The sequence below is a fragment of the Ambystoma mexicanum genome, chromosome 7q (assembly GCF_040938575.1).
Source record: "Ambystoma mexicanum isolate Mex_15411 chromosome 7q, UKY_AmexF1_1, whole genome shotgun sequence".
Taxonomy (NCBI): domain Eukaryota; kingdom Metazoa; phylum Chordata; class Amphibia; order Caudata; family Ambystomatidae; genus Ambystoma; species Ambystoma mexicanum.
The window spans coordinates 950,388,855-950,411,988 of NC_090941.1; the positions used below are offsets into that span (position 1 = coordinate 950,388,855).

General features: G+C 47.8%; 1 protein-coding gene across 3 annotated transcripts in view; it reads left to right on the top strand.

The window, feature by feature from the left end:
* The window catches only part of PAK1 (p21 (RAC1) activated kinase 1), a 724,626-nt gene that overhangs the window by 617,809 nt on the left and 83,683 nt on the right, over positions 1 to 23,134 (top strand). For all 3 annotated transcript variants that reach the window (XM_069639982.1, XM_069639985.1, XM_069639983.1), the window contains exon 11: positions 793 to 905. In XM_069639982.1, the coding sequence (XP_069496083.1) occupies positions 793 to 905 (113 nt within the window). The remainder of the gene's footprint in view (positions 1 to 792; positions 906 to 23,134) is intronic.

Genomic DNA, 23,134 nt, shown 5'->3' on the forward strand with positions numbered 1-23,134 from the left:
CACTCGGCCGTGACTCTATTCAACCGCGACCATCTTGGAAACCCCCTGTTTATTTTTTCATTCATTTTGACTCCCTTTTTAAGAATGTCTCCAAAAACATAAATGGTGTTCACCCATTCCTTTAGAAGGCTGTTTGAGTTGAACAGCCGCTGCCTGCATGCCAATGAGAACTTCTGTTCTTCCCCTTCTCCCACCCCACTTTGCGATTGGTCAAGGGGGTGGGTGCCATGTTATAGGTTGCTAAATGTCAAATTATTGTAATACATCATAGGTCTGCAATTGAGCATTAACAATTGGCCCCCTTACTGGGAGTTTTTTCATGAAAAGAATATCGATTAGTAGGCAGCGAAGACATGCATTCGTAAACGGGAATGTATTACTGCTCTATGGAAATCAGGACACATAAATATGAGGGTTAGGAAATTAGGACTTCATCATAATTATATCATTTGAACATGTATGTTACATTATGAATTTGAAATGTCTTCATCTGAATAATACCTTACTTAGTGAGGTGTTCCACATTCACTGACTCGACTGCTATTGAATTAAACAGATTATAGTTAATGCTCTGCAGTATACATTGCCAGTTACACTAATTATTTTTGCAAGATTGGAATTTGATTTTCATAAATAATGGTGTATGAGGAGGCGGAGGTGAGGTGTGATTTATGCCAAAGAATCTCGCTAATTAAATGCTCAGCTTTTGAGAATAAGATGTCTTTGTGCCTCGTTGTTTTCACAGTTACGCTTGTGTTCGGGGTTCACACGTTCTCTCTCTCCTATTTTTAGGTTGCAATCAAGCAGATGAATTTGCAGCAGCAGCCCAAGAAGGAGCTTATAATTAATGAAATCCTGGTTATGAGGGAAAACAAGAACCCGAACATTGTCAATTATTTGGATAGGTACGGTACCCTCTGTTTTCCTCTAAAAAATGCTTCTGAACCATTTGCTGTTTCAGACTGTTTTTAAGAACATCATCTTTTGGTTAAGAATATGAACTCTTTTCAAGTTAACATTTGTAAATCACAATAAGAAATGCCCATAGGTGGCAATGTTGTTTTGTCTCTGAAACCTTCTTTGTGTTCCCCCCTAAACAGTCATCCCTTCTGAAATTAAGGAGTCCCCAATTCTGTCCTTTTTCCACAGTATCTGAACGCTTCAGGTCATCGTTATCTGCCATCTGAAACATGCAGTTGGTCCGTTCCATTTTTAGTTCTCTCTATTAGGCGAAGAGTTGTATTGTCTAATGATCACCTTCAAGAGGTTTGCAAGCTTCTCCACATCCATCTTTGTAAATTAGTTCCTCCTGAATTGTAGCCTTGCCCAGGATCACTTGACGTCCACATGTCAAATGTCATCCCCCGGACATTGTCAATCATTTTCAGCACTTAACCTCCTCGTTTATTCACAGAGATGTTTCTAACAATATTTAGCTCTTTTTACTGCAATTCTAAATTATAAAGTCAAATAGCAATATTAAAACAGGGTGACATCTTTGACCCAAGAATTAGTTATTTGTACACTTGCCCCAACAGTACAGTTTTACAACATCCTTGTCGTGGTAAATGCAGTTGCAGAGGTTGCAGAAGGTGAACTGGAGGTTTGGAAGTGGGTAGAAGGCTGGATCTTCGAGAAGCATGATATTCCACATTTGTTCTTGTTTTTTTGTTTTTTAAGGTGGTAGGGCTATCTGGGTGTTGTGCTTTGGAGGAAAGGGTGGATACATAAACATTAGATATCAATGACCTTTTAATGACTTTATGGCAATATATGGCAATATAAGATGCTTTAAAGTAAGAAGTTGGGGCTTTAGCTGAGTTTGAGGATCATTGGGTAACCTAAGAAAACCTCTTGGAGAATGCAATGTCCGTCCTCATGATTAATGACCTCCGAACTATGCTTAGTCTTGCACTGGTCAGTAGTTTTCTCGGTGCATAACATGGGACATCCGAATTGGAAGTAATCCAGTTATGGGATCAGTGGAATGCAGACTTTTGCTTTGGCTCAGCTTAGTCTTTCAGAGTGGAAATTAAGGTGTAATCGGATTGTGAACTTGCCATCAGAGTATGTGAGGAGCATCCCTGAAGTGGTACATCGGGAGCCCAAAGCCAGAATTTCCACATTTGTCATCATATGTACCTCTGAATGTGGTATAGGCCTATATGATTGAGTCAATATTTCCATAAAAAGTGGAGTCACCAAATTCAACATTCAACAACCAATAACGGATCACAGTGTGCACTTCAGCAGAACTGAGCTTTACCCAGATGAGTTTGTTTTTATTCTGTCAAAATAGTGATAATATCCTTTGGGACACGGATCATTTCGAAACTCACAATCTCCATGAGTAAAGTACACAATCAAGGCTGTGTACTTTTGGTCAAAATAGACATTTTTTTGAAGTTCAAAAAAGCAGGGGCGAGGCACGCACTCCAATTCCTGCTCAATATATTACCCGAACAAGTATCCAAAAACAATCACAGGGTTAAATCCCAAAGTGTCGAAAATATTCACAGGGTTAAATCCCAATAAAGTTCACAGGGTTAATTCCCTTCTTGCACTGTTGTACTCCTCCAAGCGCTTTCATATCTGCAATACTCATCAGGGAGTCTGAGTTGCCATTCAATTCAGGTGAAACCAATATAAATGCAGTTGCAGTCTCTAGGAATTATGGTCAATGTAGTGAACCCATTTAAACAATTCAGGTGACCAGTGAAAGACTCCCCTCCAACACACAAAGCATACCCATAGCAGGGTAATGGGGGGGGGGAAACATGATTATGGCTCTCCAGTGTAGGGCAAAATAACCCTGGTGATGCAGCATCTGGATTTTTTTTTTAAGTTGTTGATTGGCCCAAGTAGACAATGTGCAGTTTAAAAATGCAAATGGTGATAGTTGGTGGCTGTGGAACATCTTAGGAAGTTTGTCTATTCGGGCATAGTCCACACTATACATTTCCCGCTCCTCTACTGCTTTTTCATACAATGTGCTTGTGTCATTAATCTCAAATCCTCATGACTGCCAAGCGGTTCATCAAGTTTCCTATTGTGGCCTCTGAACCACGGAAAGCACCCTTTCATCCTTGTCCTGGAGATCTGTTTTTCCTTGATTACACTTTTTGTTTGCTATTCCCCGAGACAATGGGGCTCTTCCAAATTCCTGTTTGGATTTTGTTGTGGATTATTTTGGTTTCTGATGCTGCCTGGTTTATTTAGGCTTATTCCCTTTCTGTCAAGATGGCCTTGGCTAATTTGAGGCAAGTGGCTGAGATGGCTACATATAAACATGCAAAATGTTTCTAGTCACTCTTTTTGTAAAGATGTAAGGTTGTCTCCAAGAATCATCTGACTCAGATACAACTACTTTAGATGGTGGGGTGTGTTTTGATGTTCGTCATAAAGGGAGCAACAGAGAATTGTCAAATCGCTGGTCATTGTTGCATCTTCAGAAAGTTCCCTAATCCACTGTCTGTGTAGTATACTTTGCTTGGAGACACACCTGGTGTCTCCTACGCAGGTAGAGTAAGAATTGCATGCAGGGTACATCTTAATTTCTAGACCACCCTAAGCAATGTAAAGCCAAGGATGTTCCCGAAAGTCTGCAAAATGTTTACTTGTCTTCATTTTATTCACGAGTATAGCCCTAGTCAATCTTTCATTTTGCTAGCCGCCGTATGTCTATCAGCATTGCCCAGTTTGTGTAAAGTATCCTGGAAGATTCTTGGCTGATGGGGATCCAAGAAGAAACAATCGGAATAGACAAATGAGAAATCAAAGTGTCTAAACTTTGTGCAGCATTGACTGTCTAGCACTTACAAGCTGTTGGCATCACTATAGGTTCTGGCATCATGATACGTTGCTTGGGGGGGGTGGGAGGCTGAGGGTGCTATAGCTGTGGGTATTTTGGTTGTAGCTCCAAAAAGAAGCTCGGGCTACAACCAAAAGGCTAGCTAGCCCTGAGTCCTGGTAGTCCTGATATTAGCATCACCCCAGATCTTTTCCAGACCCAGAACACCCCTGGTTCAGTCCTTCCTGTTTTTTCAAAAGAATTTACACCAGAAAACAGCCTTGGCTGGTAGCACACTCTCTGGCAGAGGCGGCCCAACAATGTTCTCACCGACCACAGTTTGACAGATTTCCAGGCATCTGCCAAAGAAGGAAGATAGCCACTCACACTCACACGGATACAACTCTGGGAGCTGGCAGCCACCAGCTGATGGTCAGCTTGATCTGAGTCTGATAGTGTGCATGCTAGCCAAGGAGATCCACAACGATAAGGCTGTATGACACGCCTTAATTTGCCATTACTATACACCCTTTAGAATCCCGATCAACACTCTTGGCCTGCTCCACATATCCATGCATAACACAACCATACACACAGATGGTGTCACATTCAGCTCTTCCTACACTCATGTTCAACACGGTATACAAGTATCAACTAGGATTCTGTGGTATACACACTGGTATACTATGAGTTACTGAGAGTAAAAATGAGCATGCCTCCTTTTGTTTTTTTTCCTTGAAGCAGGGAGTTTAGTAGCTAAAATATAGACAAATATAATAAAGTTTGAAATAAATATAGCCATAATGACCAAAGCCTTTGATCAGGATGGTCCACACCTCCTGGGATGATGAGCTGAATGAACAGATCGCCAGGGAGGCAGAAGAGAATCTCCTGGGTTCAGCTGCCTCTTTTACATGACATCTGGGCTGCAGGTCTGCAAACCATCAGGCCCGGAGAACCCTTATTGTGGCTAGGGGAGATGAATGGGGAGGTGACTGTGGGAGGGGCAGTGTTACTGTCAGGGCAAATTGGACCATTTCTGTGTCAGGGGAGTTAGGGGATAGTATTGAGTAGGGGACGATGTTTGCTGTTACTATCTAGGAGTAGTGGGATGGAGGGACAAGGGGATGTGGGACCTGGGGAACATTGCACTGCATGAATGGATCGATCCAACTTACACAAGTAGCATGAGGAGATCTCTGATTCGGCCATTATTAGCAGCAGCTAGGTCTCACCATTCAAATGGCTGACACAGAACATTATGGGTTTAAACTTCCCTAACAAAAGGGCCAGGTTATTCAATTTACTGAATGTATTGGAAGTTGAACTTGTGTTCCCGGTGGAAGCCTCAGTAGGTGACATAGGGAAGATATCTCATGGTGAGGGGACTGTCTGGTTGTGGCATATTTGCCACTCGAAGGACTTGGCGACTTATGAGATTATGATTGCATGGAATCTTAATATATACATATATATATATATATATATGTGTGTATATTGTTTTTAAAAGTAAGGCATAACAAACAGGTGGCAGTGCATGATAGAACAGCTTCCATCTTACATTCACAGAATTATAGTGCAGCAGCAGAGGCGCCAACCGTTGGTGGCGAAACATCTCAATACAAGGCCCAGGGTGAAGGCAAAAAAAGAACCCCCACCATATATCTCAACCCCACACCTTCCTAAATTTTATGGGCAGCCCCTAGCATTGTATACACGCCTCTCAAGGGACATGCATCTGTCAATTTCTGCAGACCAGCGTCTGAGCTGTGGACAGTGCGCTGAGAACCACATTGCAGCGATAATCCTCTTTGCCATCCCCAATGTGACAGATAAGAACACCTTTTCATATTTGGTGAACCCTGCTTCACCCAAAACTCCAAGTATTGGCAGTTTAGGATCACAGTGGACCGAGGCCCCAGTAATAGTCATCTTGCGGAAGCACTCCCCCCCCCCCAGAATATTTGGGTTTTTGCACACTCCCATAATGTATGGAAAAAGGTGTCCCCGTGCCATTCAACATCGCAAACAGTTGTCTTGGTCTGTTCCCCCCCAAGCGGGCCAAAGCTGTTTGCAAGTAGTATACATGATGCAGTATTTTATACTGGATAAGGCGGAGTCTGGCGGCAATTCTGACCTCCCATGAGAACAGGAGTGCCTCAACCCATTCTTCTGGGGCTCATAGTCCGACATCTCTCTCCCATCTGCCCTTGAGTCGGGACGACTCCTCAGCCCTAAATGCCCTAAATGCTGTTCACACCTTATACAGTGTTGAAGTGACCTTGGTGCAATGCAGTCAGGGAAAATGTTGGCTTCTATGGGTGAGCACTTGGGAACCTCTCCCGGGGGGGATTGGGATCTAAAGGCAAGCAAGGTATTATGTCTGTAGCGTTCACTCCTTAGGAACCCAAATGTGTCCTATAATGGCTCAAACGGGTTGAGCTGCCCATCCTGCACCACACCAGCCAGTACTTTAACCCCTTGTTCCTCCCAGTTGCATATTTCAGGGATGTGTCTATTGTTCCAGAGGGGTTGGTCCAGCGTTTGCTTTCTCCACCATTTTATATACTGTGCATCGGCCCATTCCTGCCGGGTGTGTCGTATCATCAGGTGAAGGGCCCACCCCCGGGTCTTGCATCATAAAGCACTTGTTTGGGGGGGCCTCTCTCCCATCCACCCCCTTTCAATTGCCACATGAGGAAGCCTCAGATTCCCCTGTAACCAGTTGTTCGCTGCCCCAAGTTGCGCGGCCCTACCCTGCCATAAACATGGCAACCCCAACCCTCCTTCCCATACAGAGCGCTGTAGCGTTCTGAGAGCAATGCGTGGCTGTTTTGCCCCGCCACAACAGACTTTGCAGAGTGCTCTCAATCATGACAAAAACTGATTTAGGGATTGGGGCATTTTGAAGCATGTAAAGAAACCTAGGGAGTGCAAGCATTTTTAAAAAGCGCTGACTTGGCCAGCAGAGTCAGCAGGATAGCCTGCCAATGAACAATGTCCAATGTGAATCTGTCCATTACCGGATTAAGGTTAAGTCAAAGGAAATCTGATGAGCTTGGGCTCACGTGAATGACTATATATTGACTACATATTTATACCAAGACTGGATAAGAGCAGTGGGGGGGGGGGGTAGCACCGTTACCCCCTACCTCCCTCCATGGAAGGAAGAGCACCGACTTCAGCCTATTTACCTTAAGCCCACTAAACCCATGGTATTCCGATAGAATTCTGGTCAGGACTTGATATGAGACTTCAGGGTTGCTCTTGTAGATTAGAAGGTCGTCCACATAAAGTGAGACCCTGTCTCCCCCCCCCCCCCCTCGACTAACCCTCCGTTCCACCCCCAGGCCATTTTAGTCTGGCCCAGTCGGTGGCTGTCCGCAGTTTGATAGCATGGGCTCAATGGCCAGAGTGAAAATCAAGGGGAAGAGGGAACATTCCTGCCTTGTCCCTCGACCCAGAGTGAAACCCCCAGAGGATATGCTGTTGACCCAGACCACTGCTTCAGGGGAGGTGTTGGAGCAAGCAAACCCATTGGAGAGAATTCTCCCCAATTCCCATGCAGCCCATGATCTCCTAGAGAGTGCCCAGCTGAGTCAAATGCCTTCTCGAAGTCTACAGCCAGAGGTTCCACCAATTCCGGTATTACTGAGGCTTGGCTGATGGCGAATTAAACCTTGCAAAGGTTCATGCATGTGGATCTGGAGGGCATGAACCTGCATTGGTCCGGGTGCATTAGCGAGTTTATTACCCCAAGTAGGCGGTTGGCTAGAACCCTCGCTAAGACCTTGGTCTCCCCATTAATCAATGGTTTATGCCTGCAGAGTTCTCAGTCAAACCTGAGTGGAAAACAGTCACCAGGCATATCTGGATAGTGCAAAGATCTAGGCTATTATAGTGGAATTCTGGCACAAAGTAGAAATAGCCCCTCTTGGGGCCAGAGGAAGCCACCCATTCTGTTAAGCACCCCCATCTGGCCCCTCCATAGCCTCTGTGTAAGGGGATGACAGTCAAGGCGACATATAGATGAGAGCCTCCCTGATTGGTTGGTGGAGGGTTTGAATCCGAATACCTTGTGTATGACTTTCTATCTGGAAGCGTGCAGGAGGCTCACAAACTGACTTGCACTGCAAAGATACCCTAGTGCGGATGATAGGCTTACAAGGAGGTGCTTAGCATTTAACAATGTGCTCTTTGAAGAGCTGGGTCTCCTGCACCTCACTTAGGAGCTGGCGGGTTCCAAAGTCTGGTGGCACAGCAGGAGAAGCTGTTTCTTTCGTACAGACTTTGTCACCCCAACATATTTCTAGAACCCCTGTACAGGCATTCATGTCATCTTTTAAAGTCTTTGGAAACATTGCATTCTTATAACATAATCGGTGTATTTGTAGAGTGCATTTTCAGCAAAGGGGGGCATCTTGGTGCTATTGACAGATAACAGATGTGTGTTACCCTACTTAATGGTACTTATGAGACAATGATGACTCAACCTAGCATTGGGTCTTTGAAGGCAGCACTAGCAGAAATAAAGCAAGAGCTTTGTGAAAATGTGTGTGTTTTGCAGGAGGAGAGTACGCAAGGCGGTGTACAGGGGATGAAGAACAGGGATGCAGGCAATATCACGTAACCTAGTTAAAGTGGGTACTAAGTGGGGTCAATGAAGATGATGTATGCAAGTAAGGAGAATTGAGTGGGGCAAAAGGAGCACAGGTGGCTGGTTGTTGGAAGCTTTCTAAGGGCCATGAAAGGAAAAGGTATGGTAGAGGGTGTTGGTGCATAGAAGGAAGATGGATACTATGTACGTAACACAGCAAGTGTAGGGAATCCCTAATAGGCATGGAGCAATTGAGCAGGGTTGAATCAGTGGGTAATGTTGCATGTGTAGGAGGAGAAAGGAACAGTGCGAGTAAGGCAAAAGGAGCAATGGGGCCAAACAAAGGAACTGGGAACGTACTAGGACAATTGGGGAGTTTAGGTGGCACTGAGAGGTACTTGGGAGTTTTGCAAGAAGCAAAATGGCACGTAGAACTATGTATAAATATGAACTTGCTGCCACTTTGAACCATGAAATAACCTGTTAATCAACTGAGCAAAATGTTTTCCAAAATTCTCCAGCATGGGGTCTTCCATGGATTCACATGCTCATGAATATTCTCCATCATCGGGCTGGGAATCCTTGGTAAACAGGAAAGCAGTTTAGCATTTCTTTTTTCAACCAAATCTTTATTAGCTTATAAAAATGCACACGTGTTGTCATTCATGTACAGTGTTTCCTCCCAAAACTTACCAGCAACCCAATTTCCCAACAATAACAGCTTCAGAACCCACCCCCTCCACCCCAGTTTCCTCCTAGAGATGACGGATCCCCTCTTTTCTCCCCTCCCTGGCTCAGTTATCTTCATCCGGTAACATGCACAGTCTCTTCGGGATGTATAGGCGAGTATAGTCTTTGTGCATAGTTAAGAAAGGGCAACCAAACTTTGCCAAACCTCCCCATTGGGCCCCTCACTATCGCCATCAGGTTTTCCACATTCACAACGTCCCAAATTGAGTAGTACCATTAAATAATGGACGGCAGGTCCTTACTCTTTCACTGCTTCACTATACAACGCCTAGCACTCATCAGTAAATTTGCCCCAAGCATTCCTGCTTTTGCTCCCAGCCTCAGATTCCCCCTTCGGTGGTATGTTCAGGAGTGCCACGACCCCATCTATTTCTACATCAAATCCCAATATCCCACCCACCTTTGATTTAACCTCCTGCCAGAAGTGCTTGAGCTGTGGACAATCCCTCCAAATATGCTCAGTCCTTCCCTCCCTTCCACAATTCCTCCGGCACAACAGGGAGAGCGAGTCATACATCTTATGGAGCTTCTCTGGGGTCTAGTGCCATCTGTGCATCCCTTCAAGGCGTGCCCCCACACCTTATCTGTAAACTTCCTCCCCAGCCCAGCCTCCCATTCGCGCCGCACTGCCCACATCTCCCGCCCCCCTTTACCGACAGAATCTTGTAGATGGCTGATATTAATCCCTTATTGTTCTCACTGAATGACAGCAGCTTTTCCCATCTGTCAGCTCTCTCTTGGCTCCTTGATTACCGCTGATGCCCCCACCCAGTATTTAAGCTGCTGGTAAGCATAAACGGTCCTCCCTTCCCGGACCATATTCCTTCTGGCAACTATCAAATGTTTTGAGTTGAGTCACCTCATATAAATCCCTAATCTCCCTCATCCCTCCCGCTATCCACCGTTTGAACCTACTGTATTCCATTCCCGGCGGGAATGCAGGGTTTAGAAAAACTGGGGTCCATGGTGATGGCAATGGCATCAACCTGAACCTCCCATTCAGCCGGTGCCCAATATCTAGGGTGCTTCTTGTAATTGGGTTCCCCATAAGCCCTCTTGGTCTGTCCTCCTTTCTCATCCATGGAATTTTCCAAAGATTTTCTCCTGCCACTGCCTGTTCCAGGACTAACCAATGTTGTCCGCACTCTCTATTCTGCCAGAGCTCTCAGTTGTGCTGCGTGGAAGTATCTCATCACATTGGGGCATCCCACTCCCCCCTGGTGCTTCCTTCAAAATAACATTTCCCGCCATATACAAGGTTTCTTCCCATTCCATATGAACCTCAATATATCCTCCTGGATCCCTTTCATCATCTTCCCCGGTATTGCCAAAGGGATCGCTTGAAATGGGTATAGAAATCGAGGGAGGATGTTCATTTTCACAGCAGCAATTCTACCTAGCCAAGACCAGTACAGCCCCCTCCATCTTGCCAGGCCTGCTTTAATTTGCCCCTACTATCTGGTGTACAGTTGCCGTCATGTTCACCCCCAGGTATCTGACCAAGCCTGTCGTCCATATGAATGGGGTATTACTCCAAACTTTTTTGCTCCTCTTCCCCTACTGATAGGTTTAATATTTCTGACTTTAAATCCAGAAACCTCAGAAAAAGCCTGTATCTCACCCACTCACCCATTATTGCCGGCAGTGACGTTTCCGGTTTATAGACCATGTGGACTACATCAGCAAATGGACCCATTTTATGGGGCGTGCTCGTCGATTTAACCCCTTTTATCTCCCTGTTCTGTGTCACCCGCTGAGCAAAGTGTTCCATCACTAGCGCGAACAACAGGGGGTAGAGTGGGCACCCATGTTTGGTTTCACGATTTATTGGGAATGGGTTTGTCAGCCCTCCATTCAATTTAATCATGGCTTAGAGATTTTGATATTTGGCATGTACCCTTCTCAGAATTTTTGGACCCACCCCTACCCTACTTAACGTTTGTCTCATGAACCCCCAGTTCACTCGATCGAACGCCTTCTCGTCATCTAGCAGCAGTAAGCAGGTGGGTGTAGAGCTTTCCCCCCTCATGGCCTTGTCGATTATATGCATAACCCTTCTTACGTCATCAAACGCATTTCGCCCCTGGATGAATCCTGACTGGTCCTGCTCTATTAGGCTCTGGAGAACCCTTTCTAGCCTAGGCCCCAATACCCTTGTATAAGAGTTTAGCATCCACGTTGATGAGTACGATCGACCGGTATGAGGAACTCTGGTGTAGGTTCTTCCCCGCCTTCGGAATGAGCGTGATGTGCTCCATCTCCATAGAAATTGATATTTTGCACCTTTTTGCGAACACCATTGATTACCTCTGCCAACCCCTTGGCTAGCAACTGCTTATATGTTGTATAGAACACCGCTGTTAGCCTGTCCTCCCCCAGACTTGTGTGGTTTTAGCCTTGTCATCACCCGTTGTGCCTCCTCCCATGTTATAGGCTCATCAAACTGTTCCCTTTGCTCAGGGGACAGCTGCGGCCCCCACCATTCCGCCAAGTATTCCTGTTGTATTGCACCATCACATGGTTCTTCCCTATAGATATCTGCAAAGAATTCCTGGAGGACCGTGCGCTTATCTGTCCTCCTCCCCACCAATCTCCCCCCACCCCCCATTGTCTCCCAGAGTAGCTATGAATGCACTTTGTTCCCTGGCCAGCACCGTCCCAACCCTGTTCCAATGCTTGTAGAACTTCTGCTACTCAGGAGGGTTCTTTCAACTGACCTACTAATCAGCTGTTTTAGATGCCCCCTCGCCTTACCTCGTTCATGCCCTTCTCCTTGTGGGCTGCCTCCAGCTCCTGTATTTCCCGCTCCAGGCCCTGCTCCACCACCCGTCTCTCTTCTCTTAGCCTCTTGGATGCCTCAATTAGACTATTCTTAATCCCAACTTTGAACATATCCCACTTTTCCCCAGGCGTCTACCTCTGCCCCTCATTCTCCTCTATGAATTTGCGAGTCTCGGTCTCCACATGTCGCCATATCCCTGGATCTCTGAGGTATTCTTCCAGTTGCCACGCCCTGTGGCCCCCTCAGTCCTCCTTCCTCCCACTCCAATGAGACCTTTGCATGGTTGGACAGCGTACCTACCCTCTGCGTTGCCATGATGTAATCTATCCAGGAATGGGTTTTGTGTACATGGGAGTAAAATGAATAATCCCGATCATGTGGGTGGTGTACCCTCCAAGCATCCTGCAGTCCCATTTCCTCAACGCTCTCTTAGCTTTTTGGACATTATACCCACTATGGCCCCCTCACCCCTCCTGACTGATCCATAAACGGGTCTGCCGCTAGGTTATAGTCTCCCATCATCCGAAGCTTTCCTTCCCCAAAACGGCACAGTTCCGTTAAACATCCTTCCAAAAGCCCTTCCTGTCCTTGGTTGGGGGCGTAAATCGATGCCCAGGTATACATCTGACCTCCCACGTTCGCCTTCACCGGTACATATCTCGCCTCCGGATCTCGTTTCGCCTTGGCCCCTTGGATCGCCATCGATTTGTGAAAAAGAATGGCCACTCCAGCCCTTTTTCTCTCTGCCACAGCGTGAAATTGGAGTGGAATATTCATTATTGCAGAGGCGACCCACATCTACTCCCACCAGGTGCATCTCCTGTAAGCAGACTACCTCTCCTCCTCTTTTCTTGATCTCCCGGAGGACCGGCACTCTCTTGTTTGGGCTGTTCAACCTCCTCACATTCCATGATTCTAGCCTATACATTTTATCCTTGCTTTCATATGCTCCGTCATTCCTGGACACAGTAACCTCACTGACTAAGCCCCTTTTGCCATGATATGACTGGCTGCCCCCTTGACTAGTAGTATATCCCCAACACATAACAATCCCTGGATTCCTCATCCAGGTTCTCGACGTGACCCCACAAGACGAACATCATGAGATGCTTACTCCCCATTTTCCCAAATCCCTCCTCATCTTCCTCCCTACATTCCCTTTGCCCCAATGGTGAAAGTAGCTGAGCCACATTGTACAACTTCATACACACCCCTTTCGGGTCCTCTTGTCCATTTCATGCCTTCTTTGAGTCTCACCCCTGGGAGCTGCTTTTACCTCCAAACAGTCTCGTGGGCACACCCTCAGTGCCCTCAATCCTCCACCTGCGACACCGTCCTTTCCTCCTTCCCCATGCGGAACTGAAGCCTTGTCGGGAAGAGCCATTGGTACTCCATCCTTCTTTTGTTGAGGTAGATCATCATATATTTGGATGTTGCTCCCCCCTCAATTAAAGTTGCCCTTTCCTTCTGGCCGCACACATCAGCCGTGTTTTTATCCTTGTAGCTGTGCATCTTCACCAGCACATCCCTTGACCTTGGCCCTGGGTCTGCTCTTCGACTACCCACTCTACGTACTCTTTCAGCTTCCATATTTTGGCCCACTTCCCCCTCCGTGTGGTCCACAAACATAACTTGGATACAAGTCTCCAAGTCTGACCCCTCTGCCCCCTCTTTGAGGTCCTTGATCCGGATGTTGTCCCTCCATGATCTATTTTCTAAATCCCTACACTTCTCCGCCAGGGCCCCTAACCGGTCCTCCTCACCCCCCGCACCAACTAGGCCAATTCAGGTACTTGTTCAACCAGCTCTCTGCTTCCACCATGCGTTCACCCAATGCATCAATGTCCCTTCGATTTGCCATAATCGCCTGTGAGTTGTTCCCTGATGCTGGCCCCCTCTCCTTTAACCATCTGTTAGTTCCCCCTTGAACTTGGCCAGGGCTGAAAGAAGATCTTCTTTGGTGAGTGTCATCTCCTCTTTGCCATGCCCGGTCCGATTTCCAAACTGGAGCTTGGTCTGAGTGTGCTCGTTCTGGTGTTCCTCAAGCCCCAAAGCCCCTGATGTGGTATCTTTCTACTTTAGTCCCATCTACATTATCCATCCCCAGCCTGCATCCAGTTTTCCTCCTGAGTGTGGGGCTGCTTTGCCCCGCCTCTGCTTTTATATCTCCTCAGCTCCTTGTCTGCTTTGGCGCCAAGCCTCAGCCCCCTCTGCCTCTCTGCGGGCCCTCTTCAACAAGCCCAGCTGTTCAGTGAGATTTATGGCCCAGAGACTCCTCTGTTTGTCTCCGGGGATACCCTCTTATCTCTCACCCCTTTCCAAGCGTGTATTCGGTAGCTTCCCAGGCTCTACCCCTTCTCTCTACACCTTCCCTGGTTGTGTGGTCAGCAGCCCTCTTTGACTCTTCTGCCCCCTCTTCGCCAGCAGGCACTCTTCCCTCACCTTCTTGTTCTCTTCACTCTTCCAGGGCCCACCTCCACTTGCTTCCCCGTGGATCTTGCCCTACTGGACTAACGCAGCAGTCCTCTGTTGCCCCCACTACAGGGCAGTTGGCCAAGTATCTGCACCTGGTGCCTGTGTTCCTCTCCTGTCACCGCCTCCTCCACTCACTCCCCGGGCCCCTCACCTGCCACCCCTCTTGGGGCCCTCTTCCTGCTGCCTTCAGTGACCGGGCCTGGAGGCCCTTCCTTGCATGCCTCTGTGTCACCCTGGCCCACGCCTATCTGCATGGCGGTCGCCAGCCCTCTGGCTGCCTCCTTATCTGGCGCACAGTAGTGCTAGTCTCTCCCAGGCCTCCCGCTGCTCTTGGCTGCCGCCACCCTCCTTCCTTCGCAGGCCTCGATCACCCTCAGCACTCTTTGCCACTCGCCACTCGCAGCTGGGGCTCCTCAGCTACAGCTTCTTCATCCACCACCCCCACTTTATTTTGCAGACATAGCTCTGTGCCCAAATTCGGTTGTGGGTAAGAAGATGCATGATATCACCATGCGTTCCAGTTTTACAGGGACAGAGCTCACATTTTGGACGTCCGTTCAGCCCGCCATCTTGGCCACGCCCCCCAAAAGCAGTTTAATTTCAAACTAAAACTGCTAGTCTCCACTATAGCCTATCAGTGTCTTTTGGGTCATACGTTCCCCACCCAATGACACTCGTCCTCCTAAGCTCCAACCCTTGTGGCCATCTGCAGATATTATCGCACATTTCTAGTGTTGGGAGTCCTTGTGCTTCGCTCCTCAAAAATTTAGTTTTTTGCTGTTTGTTGCTGTTTTTTGAAGAAATCTTACATCTCCATCATCAACCATCACGCGGAATCTACTGGTTTTTGGTGAAGAGCTTGAATACACCGTCGTATCTTCAGCCCATGGAGCCCCAGGCTTGGGCCTACTCTGTGACACCTCAACCACGGCAGATGCCAGTCCTGTGAAAGCTGCGGCCTTAAGAATATCTTCGAGGATTGGCACCTTAAGTGCATTTACTGTCTTCATCCCGACCACAACGCCAACGGATGCTCAAGCTGTCAATCCCTTTCATCGAAGAGACTGTCAAACTGCCTTGTTGGTGGCATGGATTGAGGAAGGTAAGGATGCTGACGCGGCCTCTGGGCGTAGTCCTGGCTCTTCCAGGGCCGGCAAGTCCACTGAGCATACTACCTCTGGTAGGAAGAGGTCGAAGTCCTTTGAGGATGCTTCCCTGGTGAAGAGCCAAAAGAAGGCAAAATTCCACGTTCCATCAACTTCGTCAACGGTCTCTGCCGCTGCGGGACCTAGTTCCAAGAAAGCTTTGCCACCAACTCTGTTGATGGTTACCCTAACAGCTGGTGGCTTACCTCTGTCCACAGGGAAATCTCTGGCCTAATCATCCAAGCACAGGCAGTCATCGAAGACGAGCCTTTAAGGACCTCGTTCCGACCGTTGTCGACACAAGCCTCAACTTCATCCATACCGTTGCCCCATCGACTACCATCCCATTGACGACTCCATCTGCAAAGTCAAGTCTTCTTCGATGGCGGCTACCCCAAATGGGCTTGTCAACAACAGTCACCTTTTACCTCTTTGACGGTCACCACGCCCTGAGTATCTCTGCCTCCTAGACTGCCGTAAGTGATTTCAACGATGATCCCATCGATACCTATTCCTGCTCCGCAGGGTCCAGTTGTTGCCTCCTTTCCAAAGGGCTCTGATCTGGCGAGAGATAGGACTTCCTGCCCAGGCCCACCAAGGCTGTCCCACTCTTTACTCTGGTTCCTCTGGGATCCCCGGTTCCTACTCCTGTTGTACCAGCTGCACCTGCTCCTCCGCCATGTGACTTGTCCTTGGGCATCCTAACCCCCCTGCACACTCTGGTGGTATATATTTAGAGAGACTGCCCGATGCTCCTGTACCGGCTCCGCCCATGAGTCCTCCAAGGCCACCTCAGCATCAGCAGACACCGCCTCACAAGGTCCCTGTTACCCCTCGGCCTGCACCAGCGGCTCTTCCTACCGTGGTGATGGAGCCAGTTCAAACTGATACTGGCACGGACACAGACACCAGAAGTACTCCTACAGATGGGTTTTTGACTACGTTCCTGTGGATGGGGAACCTCCGGATGTTGATGAGCCCACCAGGGCCTCTTCCCCCTGGATGAAGTTTGCTCTTTCCATCCCATCATTTCAAAAGCTGCCAAACTCTTCAACCTGGTGCCATAGGAGAAGAAAAAGGAGGGTGTCCACTATGAGCGCAGGGAGTCCTCCAAGAAGACCATTCTATCAGTCTCTTTGTTGAATTACCTATGGTAGGATGACTTAGCAGTCATGAAGGCTCATAATACCATGCCTGTGACTGGTTGGAAAAGAAATACTGGGTTCCAGACTCAGCCCCTAGGTGCCTTAGGTCTCAGCCTTCTCCCGACTCGGCCTTCTCTGGACTCTGTTTTATCAGATGCCACCAGAAAGAGGTCCTCCAACCCATCTTAGTCGTCCATGGTGCCTCCAGACCAGGAGGGCAAGAATCTTGATGTTTCAAGGAAGCACATCATCACCACGGCAGCTTGCACCATCAAGGCCGCCAACACTCTTGCCATCCTGTCAAGGTATGGCAGGGAGCTGTGGTACAAGCTGGGGTTTATTGACTTCCTTCCTGACGATAAAAGGTCTGAAGCCACGACTGTTACAGGAAGGGGAAGTAGCTTCCGACCACGTCATCACTGTCACTCTCAACATTGCGGTCTCTGGCTTCCACCAGATGAGGAATGGTGTGCCTCTCTGATGCCAAGGTTAGCTAAAAGCTACGAATTTCTGCATGAATGAGCAGACCAAAGTCATTAACATGCCGTTCGATGGGGACAACCTATTGGAAAAGCAGTCCATGAAGCACTCTGGGCCATCAAGACTGACACAGAGATGGCATGCTCTCTGGGAACCATGCAGCAGAGGAGGCTGTCCTTTTGTTCCCCCGAAAGGGCGAGTCTCCAGATCCTCCAAGGGTTACACAGCCCCTATCGCCAGCCCTCTCGTTCCACCACCTAGGACGACTATGGCAGTGGCACTCAGCGTTGTCGCCGCCCCATCCATGACGCAGATGCCGAAGCATGCCTGAATCGGCCCATGAACCACGCCCTCCACTTCTGCACCCCAGTCGGAGGCCGACTATGAAGCTTTGTTAATCAGTGGAGAATGATCTTGTCAGACAAATGGGTACTGGATGTTGTACAGCAGGGGCACACTGTCATGATCTCTGCTTCCAAAAGGTCAGGACTTACTCAACTCCCTTGGAAGCAGACCCATAACCCAGGTTCCGAGTGCCAACCAGTCCCAATTGGGACCTTTTGGACCCTGTCCTGGCGCCAGTGCCACCAGGCTCATAAAGATGCCCAGTCCCAGCGCTGGAAGCGCCGGGCTCATAATGCTTGGGTGGACTTACCTGCAGCAGACCATGCTGCTTACTTACCTGCCAGTTGAGCCTCTAATCCTCTTCTGTTTGGGACTACTTTTCCTGTTGGGTGGGGCAGGAGCCACTCCCTAGGTTCAGAACACTGGAACTCTTCTGGAAAGCAGGAACTCTTTTCTTACCTAGGCGAGGCTGTGGAAGGAGATATCTAAGCACCACAGGAGGCTATTTAAACCACACCCGATGGATGAATCTTGCTTTGCGTTATTCTGCATCCTCTGCAGCAGAACGCTCATCGTGTCTTCTGCATCTGATCCTGGGCCTGGCCTAAGGGAAAAAGGCTTACCATCCTGAATCCAGTCTTCAGCAACACCTATAAAGACAAGAAAGAACAGGTTAGCATTACGGTCTTCAGTGACAGCGCTTCTCTTACCTGGTCCATCGGCTGTCACCAACGCCTCGCGCTGCATTCCAGCATCTGAAAGACAAAGGCTTACCTACTCTTCGCGTGCTCCGGAGGTCTTCACACTGCATTCCGGCATCTGAAAGACAAAAGCTTACCAACTCTTCGCACGCTCCGGAGGCCTTCGGCGCTGCATCCCGCATCTGAAAGACAAAAGAAGGTGCGTTTAAAGACATTGGGCAACTTTATTACTCACGTGCCATTACTCCTTCCCACGCCGAACCCAGTGGGTATTCCGGCACCCTTCAGCAGCTCCGAACTTGTACCTGCAAGATAAAAGGACAGTTAGTGCGCATCGTGAAGCAGGCAACAAGCGCTTACTTACGTGCTTCCAGGCGCTTCTATTCCTCACACGGGTTCCATCCTCAACTCACTTCAGCCCGTCATCCGCCATCGCCGGAACCCTGCAAAACAAGAGACATCATTACAAAAGACTTTTAAAGACATTTGAAATACTCAGAACTTACCGTTCGTGCAGTAAACGACGGACAGCAGTCCTCTGAGGTCAAGAGGCCTGCACCCTTATCCAGTGAAGAAACTGGTTACGGCACCCTGCCCCGAGGCAGATGGAGAGCTCGGCGTTCACTTACCTAAGGTGAGAGCGTTAACCTTTGGGGTTCTACAGGAGAAGAGAAGGGGAAGAAGAGAGACACCCAATAACCCCAGTTCATTAATCCCATATTTTCTATCTGCAGACATCTTACTCTGCGAGTCAGACATACAGTGCACAGAGCTCCAGCCCAAAGAGCCAACCGTGTGTTACACATCACCTTTGAAGATACGGTATTCGCCCAGTCAAGACCGGCGCCTCTGCGGGAATCAGGTGAGCGTTACAGAACGCAAAGCCTACCGCAAAACTCCCGCCCAGGCGCTATGGAAACCTCGGATACCGATCAGCTAGCCCAGTTACTTGTGGAACTAAGAGCAGAAGTGCATGCAATTCGTCAGGAACCGAACGCTCTAAGAAGGGAACTGATAATTTCCAAGGAGCGAACAGACGATCTCGCTAGACAATTGCTACAGTCACAAGCCGGACAGACCCCATTACCCGCATCAGGGGCAAATTTTCCTTCAACATCCTCTATGAATCCAGTGCAAATCAACCTACCTGGGAATGTACCTCTGGCTCCGCCCGAACGATTTTCTGGTGACCCAAAGAGGTTTGCAGTATTTATTAATCAGTGCCGGTTGCATTTCTTATGCCGGCCAGCAGCCTTTCCAACTGATCAAGCTAAAGTAGCTTTCGTGCTTTCGTACCTTAGTGGCAATGCGGCAGACTGGTCAATCCCTCTAGTTAATCAAGATGATCCGGTTCTCCATGATTTTCAAGCTTTTCAGCTCAGTATGGAAAAACTGTTCGCAAGACATTCACAGGGGCAGGCCTTGGACAATGAGCTCCTTTCATTGCGACAGGGTAATCAAGACCTTTTGGCTTATATTGCGTCTTTCAACAGACTGATAGTGGAAACTCAATGGCCTGAGGACAAAAGGATTACGCTGTTTTATAGAGGTCTACGTGGAGAGCTCAAAGATGTGTTAGCCCAAGTAGTGAATCCCCCGCAAGACTGTTCGGACTATATAGACTTAGTCGTTCAAATAGATCACAGACTGCAGAACAGGAAGGCCGATCGTTCCAAGTTTGATGCTCGAGTATTTTCCAAACCACCAACTCCTTCCAAAGGAGTAGACTCCGGGGAACCCATGCAAATAGGGGGCCTGAAAGGACCGCTCACACAAAAGGAGCGGGAAAGGAGAAAACAGTTGCAATTATGCCTCTATTGCGGAAACTCAGGGCACTTTCTTCGAGACTGTCCGGTGAAACCAGCCAAGAAGGCAGTATGAGCTGCAGTTACCAAGGTCACAAACTCTGAGCAGGGAAACGACCTCGCCCGACAAGAATAGAGGTCCTCTTGCCGAGCGTTAAAACCAGTTCCATGACCTCCCATTTCGTGATACCTATGGTCCTCATTAGCCCTGATCATCCGGATCGATTACATGCGATTGAAGCTTACGTCGACAGCGGTGCCATCGGCAATTATGTGGATCATGAAATGGTTTTGAGGATGAATTTAACTCTTTGTCCCAAGGCTGTAAAGGACGTCATTACTACGGTGGATGGTACGGAGATAGCCTCCGGACCAGTAACGCATACCACTCAAGAAGTGACGCTAGTAAGTCAAGATGGACACCATGAGAAGATCGTGTTCGATGTGATCAAGGCCCCTCAGTTCCAGATTATTCTAGGAATACCTTGGTTGGAGAAACACAATCCTCAGATCGATTGGCGAGCAAGAACGGTTCAGTTTCCAGAATGTGTCTCTACTTGTCACCCTCCACCTGGTGTTGCACTGGCAGCAATTTCTTCGGAGACTCCCCAGTTACCTCCCGAATACCTAGAATTCCAAGATGTTTTCCGGAAGGATCAGGCTAACTCTCTACCTCCTCATAGGTCTTATGACTGCCAGATAGACCTGATACCTGGATCTACTCCTCCTTGTAGTAGAATTTATGCCCTCACCAAGCCTGAGAACCTTCACCTCCGACAATACCTGGATCAATACCTAGCGAATGGGTTTATTCGTCCTTCCAAGTCCCCTGCTTCTTCAGCTTTGTTCTTCGTGCCAAAAACAGAAGGGGACCTTAGAACTTGTATAGATTATCGTGCCCTGAACCAGATCACCGTTAAGAATAGATATCCGTTACCTTTGATCCCTGAACTCCTGGACCAAGTCAGAAAAGCATGCATATATACAAAGCTGGATCTTAGAGGAGCCTACCACTTGGTACGAGTAAAAGAGGGCGATGAATGGAAGACGGCCTTCCGCACCAAGTATGGGCTATTTGAATATCAGGTCATGCCCTTCGGACTTTGCAATGCCCCGGCCGCCTTTCAATATTTTATGAACGATGTCCTCAGAGAGCTCATAGATGTGTGTTGTTGTTTACATTGACGACATCCTCGTTTATTCTTCATCGGAATCTGAACATCGGAAACACGTGAAAATGGTCCTCGAGAGATTGCGTCAACACAAACTTTTCGCCAAGTTGGAAAAATGTGTTTTCAACGTGACTGAAGTTGAGTTCTTGGGATTCATATTATCACCTAGTGGAGTGTGTATGGATTCAAAGAAGGTCGATGCAATTCTCAAATGGCCATCACCATCCTCCATAAAAGGTGTTCAAAGCATGTTAGGCTTCGCTAACTTTTACCACAGGTTTATCCCCGAATTCTCTCGAATAGTCCAGCCCATCACCGCCTTGTTAAAGAAAAACAAACGTTTTGAATGGTCTACCGAGGCGGAGCAAGCTTTCCAGAATTTGAAGACTAAATTTATCTCTGCACCAATTTTAAAACATCCTCGCCCCGAACTCCCCTACATCGTTGAAACTGATGCTTCGAGCCTTGCCATGGGGGCAGTTCTATCACAAAAGGACCCAGTAACCAATCAGTTGCATCCCGTGGCATTTTGGTCCCGCAAATTCTCGCCTCCTGAAATCAATTACACTATTACTGATAAGGAACTTCTGGCTATCAAGTCTGCCTTTAAGGCTTGGCGGCATTATCTTCTGGGGGCCCGACACACCGTTACTGTGATTACGGATCACCGAAACCTGCAATATTTGAAAAACGCAAAATCCCAATCCTCTAGACAACTCCGTTGGGCACTATTCTTTGCCGAGTTTGACTTCATAATTACCTATCGACCTGGTACAAAAAACGGTAAAGCTGATGCCCTTTCTCGGATGGGAGTGGAAGAACACTTGACCAACCCTAAACCTGTACCTATCATTCCCGAACAAAGAATTCTGGGTGTAATCGCCACACAATCCATAGAGGAAGTTAAGGATAAAGCCAGGCAACTTGTAACTCCAGCAGACATACAGAATTGGCATCTGCAGGGAAAGGACTTTGCAGTGAAGGACAACTTATTGTATTTCCACGAACGATTATACCTGCCCAGCACAGATTTACAGAAAAAGGTAATCTCTTGTTATCACGATTCCTTAATGGAAGGACATCCCGGTATGGCCAAAACCTCAGAAAAGATCAAGCGCTACTTCTGGTGGCCGTCTTGGAAAAAAGATATCAGAGACTTTATAATGTCCTGTGGAGTATGCGCCCAAAACGAGAGTCAAAAGGAAAAACCAGCCGGCCTCTTACGCCCTATTGACATCCCACCTCGCCCTTGGCATACGCTTTCTATGGACTTCATCACCGATCTACCTCCATGCTCCGGATACAATACGATCCTAGTAATCGTGGACTTATTCTCCAAGATGGCGCATTTCATTCCACTCAAAGGCTTGCCAACAGCAACAACTCTGGCCCGAGAATTTCTCGAAAACATCGTCCGACTGCACGGTTTTCCTTCAGTTCTAATTTCGGATCGAGGTAGTCAATTCAATTCATTTCTCATTTTTGGCGAAGTTGCTGTCGGTCGGCTCAAATTGATGTGAGACTATCGACCAGTCACCACCCTCAAACCGACGGACAAACCGAGAGGACCAATCAAACTCTGGAACAGTATTTACGCTGCATGCTGCAACAAACTGAAAAAACTTGGAAAGATATCCTTTGGATAGCCGAATATGCCTACAATAACTCTGTCCACTCGGGAACTGGGAAAACCCCGTTTTTTCTTCTATACGGCAGTCACCCTCGAACCTCGGAGTTGGATCCACTCCAAGATCTTGGAACACCAGCAGTCGACTACCTGCATTCTACAATCATCCAAGCCTTTAAGGAAGCTGTTTCTCACCTTCAAAGGGCTAAGGAACAATACAAGAAAGGAGCAGATCAACATCGGAAGGAAGCCCCCCAATATCAAGTAGGAGATCAAGTCTGGTTATCCACCAAATATCTACCTCTAAAAGGATCATGCAC